Here is a 7,238-nt window from a genome sequence, read left to right on the forward strand (position 1 = left end):
ATCTTTCCTGCTCTGTGAGGCAGAGATTAAGATTCCTCTGCTACACGGAGAGGGGGGGAGAGAACGTAATTTTCAGGGCAGAGTTTCTCTCATTAAAGTAAAGCAAACAAAACAGATCTGAGACAGGTAAGCACTCCCCCTCTGCTCACTCCGCCCTCTTTACTAATGAGTTTCCTGCTTTTGTGGGACAGACCTAGAAGAGCTGCAAAAGAGTAGAAGGTATGTGACCGTCCAGAAATCGCTTTGGATCCAAAACGTGGAAAAATAAGGTTCTAGTTTCCCACACAAAACGTACAGAACGGGATCTTCCCACTGTTTGGTACCTTCTTATAGCCACTAGTTACCAGCGTTTAGTTTCAAACAAAATCTTTGTTGTCTCTCTACAAGAAAACTCAAGAGGAAGGGAGAGTTTTCACTGGTGTCCCATCCTCAGGTCCGAAGTGGAAGGAGCAGAGACAAAAGAGCTTGCACATTTTTCCTTGTGATGAAGAGAGAAGTTAAAACATGACTATTCCTACCCACCGAAACCTCTCTCTGGTGAGTAGACACTGAAAGCTCTAAAAAAGTAACAAGACGGTAATCTGTTCAGAAAGAATGTGATTCTTTTCCTGGCATTTGTATATATAAATTTATCTATTTTTGCTGTAACAAGGGAACACACTTAGTGTGCAAAAGCACACAGTGTAACATGAAACTATATAAACTGTGTGTTTGTTTGGAGATGGATATTCATAAAAAATATGTCCATTGTGTTATGCTCTTTTCCTTCTAAGGGGTCTTCATCAAAACAGTGGGATATATGTAGGTTAGTATAACACGTGCAAGATGACTCCTTGATCATGGTATTTCTTGCATACCATAGATCCCTCGTATTCATTCCATATTGACTGCGTACAGTGACAATTGCTGTCTCTTTCACAGACATCGGTTTGGAATTGGGGACAGGAGGGGCTCTTAATGCTTGAGGATGGTGCAAAAAAGCACATAAACAGAAAAAGAACTGAGGGTATAGGCATTTATTCAAATACCTGCCTACATTTTTGCAAAAAACAGACATACCCCAGCTAGATCTAAAACCTAAAGTAATGTTATTGCTATAATGCTACCTTGAAGTTAGATGCTCAATTTACTGGGGCAGACAGATCCATTAATAAGGCTACTTTTCTTCTGGGATCTGAACTAGTGTCTGAACCTTCACTATGCAATCTACAAATGTCCTAGAATTAACCTTTAATGTTATTCTGTTTCACTCTCATAGTAACCTCAAATCTGCATCCTTGACTGCTCTAAGTTCTATTAAGAAGTTAAACCTTTTAAGATAAGCCTGGCGATAAGTGCTGATAGCCTATTTATGCATTTTATGTCTTCAACTGTGTGTCCCAGAGTCCCTATTATTCAATGTGCATTCACATAGGAAATTCTAGTCCATTTACATTGGCATGTATTTATGCATAGATTTACCAGGCTTATCACATATGTGCATAGCGATGTGTTCTCATGATAGCATGTACTTGAGTATATTCTTATTTTGGTCATGATACTGATAATGCATTTGTATGCTCATGTGTCACGTTGAAAAAACTATTCCATCTTCCACAGATGACTGTCCTCTTAACTGCCCATCTGTTCTCAACTGTTTGCTCCCACCATCTGCACTACCATGTGGTTAGAGACACACTGGAAGAACATCCGCCAAGCCTTGCTGCTTCTTTTCACTGCTTCTCTTCTCATTGGGGTCACCATGCTGGCCATTTCATCTAACATCAACCCAGTAAGCTACTTCTTCCTAGGAGTAGGGGGAGTGTGCCTGGTCGGCTATTTGCTGAGTGTGTTTGTTGAGTGTTACCTGAAGAGTCAGCACCAACGGGTCACGAATGAGGCACCTCCAAACAGACAAAACCAAGAAGGGTAAGCAGCAGCCTGGTTATTCTTCTTATTTTAACTCTCTCTCCCCAGATATGGCCATTTGACATATTGTTTTGATGCCCTTCCCCTAGGACACCAAACACAAACTTCATTCCAGAAGACAAAAGTTCTTAATAGGTTGTTTTTCTTCATTCTTTGGATAGAGGTTGCAAATTACTGTGCCACATGTAGCCCATATCTTGTTCAGCATATATTTCCTTTCCCTCCAGAAACTGATCTACTAACAATTTTCAAGGTTAAACAGATCCAGGCCTAGTTTTATGTTTCTTTGAGTAATCAAGTCTTGCCAAACAATGAGTCAGACATGGAAAAAGAAAAAAATGCTGAAGCAGTACTGAATCTTAGCTACGTTTTGCTCTATAAACCTTATCTCCAGAGCAACTGCTCCTTGGCAAACTTTTAAAAGGAACCTGTAACTGGGTGTGTTTTCAGTCTTAAAAACCCAACTTGGCACTAATAAGCTCTGATTTTGAGAGGCTCTGAATATTCCCACATCTTCTTGGCTTCATGTATGTTTGCAGGTTCTCAGCATCACCTAATTTAGCACTGATTTGCCTACTTTATTTGGAGAATTTAAATTTATTTGTATCTTTGCTTCCTTGTCTGTATAATCCAGATAATCATAATCCACATCCATAAATGACTTGACATTCTCAAATACAAGGTGTTGTAGAAAGGCAAAAATTGTATTATGTGTTTATTTTTAGAAAGATTACATAAAAAGAAGTCTATATTGGGCTTTGCTATAACTTGAGGGCATACTAGAAGAAAATTACCATCTGTTTATTTAAAAATACAACCTAAAAAGGAAAATGTTTCTAAAGTAACATTTTTTTTCTGCAGAAATTCTTTTTAACACAGAATAGTTACTGTCCTTCTTTAAACTAAATGAAAATACTTAATTTTCTCCACTTCTTAAAAATAGGTGAATATTGAGCTCATGTGTTAAAAAGCAAGGTCCTGTTTTATTCTGAAAAATAGTTACTACTGGAGCCAGTTCTGTTTAATATCTTTATCAATGATCTGGACAAGGGGATCAAGTGTACCCTCAGTAACTTTGCAGAAGACACCAAGTTGGGCAGGAGTGTTCGTTTGCCTGAGGGTAGACAGGCTATACAGAGGGACCTGGGTCAAGGCCAAGGGTATGAGGTTCAACAAGGCCAAGTGCCGGGTCCTGCACTTGGGTCACAACCCCATGCAGTGCTACAGGCTTGGGGATAAGTGGCTGGAAAGCTGCCAGGCAGAAAAGGACCTGGGGGTGCTGGTCGACAGCTGACTCAACATGAGCCTGTGTTCAGTTTTGGGCTCCTCATTACAAGAAGGAGATTGAAGTTCTGGAGCATGTCCAGCGAAGGGCAACGAAGCTGGTGATGGGTCTAGAGCACAAGTCTTATGAGGAGCGGCTGAGGGAACTGGGGCTGTTTAGCCTGGAGAAGAGGAGGCTGAGGGGAGACCTTATTGCACTCTACAACTACCTGAAGGGAGGTTGTAGTGAGGTTGATGTTGGTCTCTTCTCCCAAGTAACTAGTGATAGGATGAGAGGAAATGGCCTCAAGTTGCGCCAGGGGAGGGTTAGATTAGAGATTAGGAAAAATTTCTTCACTGAAAGGGTTATCAGTCACTGGAACTCAAGGAGGTGGTTGAGTCACCTTCCCTGGAAATATTTAAAAGACAGGTTCCCAGGTGCTTTGGGACATGGTTTAGTGGTGGACTTGGCAGTGCTAGGTTAACAGTTGGACTCGATGATCTTAAAGGTCTTTTCTAATCTAAGCGACTCCATGATTCTATGATTTTAACTGGTAGGAGATTTTAAATGAGGGACATCATCCTTATGGGTCCCTTTCCAACTTGAGATATTCTGTGATTCTATGATCAGAGCTAAGTCTAGGACAGTGAAACCCCACATGGGTTTTTTTACTTGTTCTAGAGAGTGTGGAAGAATGGTCAAATAAGCCGTTGCCTAGACCAGCAAGCAAGAAATTAAGTTGGCCGGACAACTGAGCTGATTCTGTGGCAGAATATCACATACAGTAATACCACGTGACATATCCTTTGACATCTATTGATCGTAGCATGGTCCCTCTAGTGCACTATCTGGCCTACCTGCCTCTGCTTAAACTAAGCTGTAAAATAATGAGTGTAACTGCCATTCCTCTCTTTGTGCGTAGGGTGAACGCTGCCTATGAAGCACCTACCTATGAGGAGGTGATGACCATGTCAGCTCCAGCAATATGGACGATTACATCCAACCCAGGCTTAGTGCCCTCACCACTGAATGAGCCTCCTCCTTACAACGTAGTTATTGAATCATCTGCCCAAGAAGAGATTATGGTGGAGGCTCTCAGGGCATCAGTGGCATCAGAGACAAGGCACACCCGTGAGACAGGCACAGGCTGCAGGGTGCAGTTGCAGCTGGTGTTGCCTCCAAGACTGCAGCGGTTTGTTTCGGACATCCATGAAGTGAAAGGTGTTGAAGACAGGTTTGAGCCACTGGAGCCACTCACTCCACCACCTGCTTATGAGAGTGCCATCAACGATGAGGTCTTTGAAGATGCTTTCCAGCCTTCGGTGTTACATTCAATTTCACCTTCTATGAATGCAGAACCAAACCCTCATGCCAATACAGAGTGCTCCTGGAGGGAAGGTGAAAGACCTGAGACTTTTAACACCCAAAACTGTAAAAGTTTGTCTCACCATTCTTTGAACCAGAGCTGAGCTACAGATACAGCTTCTGATCTCACTAGAATTTTTTGCACAAAATATAAATCAATGCAATACCACAGTGCTTTGTCTTGGCATATACATAAAACCACTGTGAGGAAAGTCATGTTATATACAGCAACAATGCTCAAACAAACTGGAGATGCACCTTTACAGAGGAGAAGAGTAAGGTTAGTAGGTGGAGAGAGGTTCTCCTTCCCCTCTACTCTGCCCTGGTGAAACTGCATTTGGAATATTGTGTTCAGTTCTGGGCGCCTCGGTTCAAGAAGGACAAGGAATTGCTTGAAAGAGTCCAGCACAGAGCCACAAAGATGATGGAGGGAGTGGAGCATCTCCCTTATGAGAAGCGGCTGAGGGAGCTGGGTCTCTTCAGCTTGGAGAAGAGGAGACTGAGGGGTGACCTCCTTAATGTTTATAAATATGTGAAGGGTGAGTGTCAGGAGGAAGGAGCCAGGCTGTTCTCAGTGACAGCCAATGACAGGACAAGGGGCAGTGGGTGCAAGCTGGAGCATAGGAGGTTCAATATGAACATGAGGAAAAACTTTTTTACCATAAGGGTTACAGAGCACTGGACCAGGCTGCCCAGAGAGGTTGTGGAGTCTCCTTCTCTGGAGACATTCAAAACCCACCTGGACATGTTCCTGTGTGACCTGGTCTAGGTGATCCTGCTCTGACAGGGGGGTTGGACTGGATGATCTTTCGAGGTCCCTTCCAATTCCTAATATTCTGTGATTCTGTGATTCTGTTATCAAAGGACCTCCGTAAAAGGACTGTAGGATGCAGCCAGGTGAAGCTGCCTCAGAAAGGGGAGTGATAGAAGCAGCACTTGGCAGGTTCTGCCTGTGCATTACAAACAGCAGTACTGCTGAGAGCTCTGTGACCTCCAGCAACCCCAAAATCCCTACTGAGAGACTGAGGCTGCAGTTCCCCGAGTTGATGTTGTGCAGCAACACAAATTTACAGTCTGCACTGTTTCTACACCTCTGCTGCACTCACTCCATGTCCTGTTCTGTGCTGCAGCGTGACTGAGGGGAGGGTGGATGTCTTCATCCTGAAGCTGGCACCACCTGATACCTCTTATTGGCAGTCGAAAAGCTGGTGGCAAGCACAGCTCCTTGAAATCACTTCCACTGTTCACAAGGTTCTCATCCCACACAGCCTGCAGTGGCGGACAAGAGGGAGATAATAGCAATTTTTCTCCTGTAAGAGAGGCTGGCAGTGGCATACACACACATATAAGTATCCTCCAACTGGACCACCAGTCTTCGCAGCTCTGCAGGAGGGTGTGCTCTGCTGTACTAGAGCTCCAAACGGATTGCTTGAGAAACTTTACTGACATTGTGGCAAACATTTGCACGGAAAGGTCAACAGCCCCCCAGTTCCCCATAACAATGCTGTGCATGGAGGCTTCTCTTTGGACTCTGGAAAGGGCCAGTCTGTCCCCTGAGGCCATGGCTGCAGTGGAGAGCACCAGAGAATAGCAGTCCCCAGGCACTGGCAGTCTCCATCACAATGGCTCTAGGATGGAACCAGGTTTTAGATCTCACTGATCAGTGATGCTGTCCCATCTTATAAAATGAGTGAGGTAAACTGACGGGCTCTGCAGCATTAAAGTGGTCTGCAGTATGCAAAGAAGTATTCATATCTGGTGAATGTCCAAATAATTCAAAAAAAAGGATATAGTGGTCCGAATCTCCTATGGAGGACAGCAGCAATCATCACAGCCTTGTCTAGTAGAACTGCATCATTTTTAATTCATATGAGGAAACATCAAACCATAAGCCAGAAGGAAATAAATTATTTGTTATTGTTTGATTCTTTACAGTTTAAAAAAAACACTTTTTATGTTGTTTATAAATAAATGAGACTGTACTAAAAATACCTGGTGGCATTATTCACTTTTCCTCCCAAAAGAAACACACCACAAAGCAACCTTTTGCTTGTATTCTGCTTATTTGTTGATCTTGGCTTAGAAAGAGGAGTTCCATTTCTAAATCTATAGCTGAATCACTTCAATATCATTAACTATGAAACAACTATGATGTCTCTATCATAAAAGTATTGTGAGAGACAAAACTGCTGATAGAGGCAATGAGGTTGTTTTTTTTAAAGCAAATCACTTTTTGCATCTTGCTCCTGTAGCTGCAAACACAGAACAAACCAGAGTAAAAAGCAGCACAGATGCAGGAGCAGAACTTAGGGCCTAAGCTGGGCAACTTTCTGAGCGCATCAAATTGCTGGGAGTCAGGAAGAAATCCAGGTGGCCAAAGCAAACGATTTTGTCTTCAGTACCTATAAGGGTTATTCAAGCCTCCGGAGAAGCTCCCCCCACCCCCCCGCCGCCAACGCAGCCGAGCCTGGGCAGAAAGAGGCACGACGCCGTGAGGGCAGGCGAAGCCGCGCATGCGCGCAGTCGGTTTGACGCTCATTCAGCTCGGCCTTTGCCAAGGGAGGGGCGGGGCTCTCCCCTTTGGCCACGTGACTTGGAGGCAAAGCAGGGTGCTCGAATGGCTTGAATGGCTGGGGCCGCCCCCGGAAAGGAGGAACGTGCCCCTGTGCGTGCGTGGGGCGGAGCGAGGGGAGGGTTGGGT

At 44.0% G+C, this 7,238-nt stretch overlaps 1 protein-coding gene across 1 annotated transcript; it reads left to right on the plus strand.

Annotated features, from left to right (window-relative positions):
- Positions 1-1,660: 1,660 nt before the first annotated feature.
- Positions 1,661-4,641, plus strand: TMEM139 (transmembrane protein 139). Its single transcript, XM_010185896.1, has 2 exons — positions 1,661-1,908; positions 4,095-4,641. Exons 1-2 carry the CDS (start codon positions 1,661-1,663, stop codon positions 4,639-4,641), a joined length of 795 nt encoding a protein of 264 aa, XP_010184198.1.
- Positions 4,642-7,238: the final 2,597 nt, after the last annotated feature.

Source organism: Mesitornis unicolor, unplaced genomic scaffold (assembly GCF_000695765.1).
Source record: "Mesitornis unicolor isolate BGI_N332 unplaced genomic scaffold, ASM69576v1 scaffold9496, whole genome shotgun sequence".
NCBI classification, from domain to species: domain Eukaryota; kingdom Metazoa; phylum Chordata; class Aves; order Mesitornithiformes; family Mesitornithidae; genus Mesitornis; species Mesitornis unicolor.

Coding starts and splice junctions, on each gene's coding strand:
- TMEM139 (XM_010185896.1), top strand. CDS start 1,661: ATGTGGTTAGAGACACACTGGAAGAACATCCGCCAAGCCTTGCTGCTT. Junction 1,909..4,094: donor AACAGACAAAACCAAGAAGG/GTAAGCAGCAGC, acceptor CTTTGTGCGTAG/GGTGAACGCTGCCTATGAAG.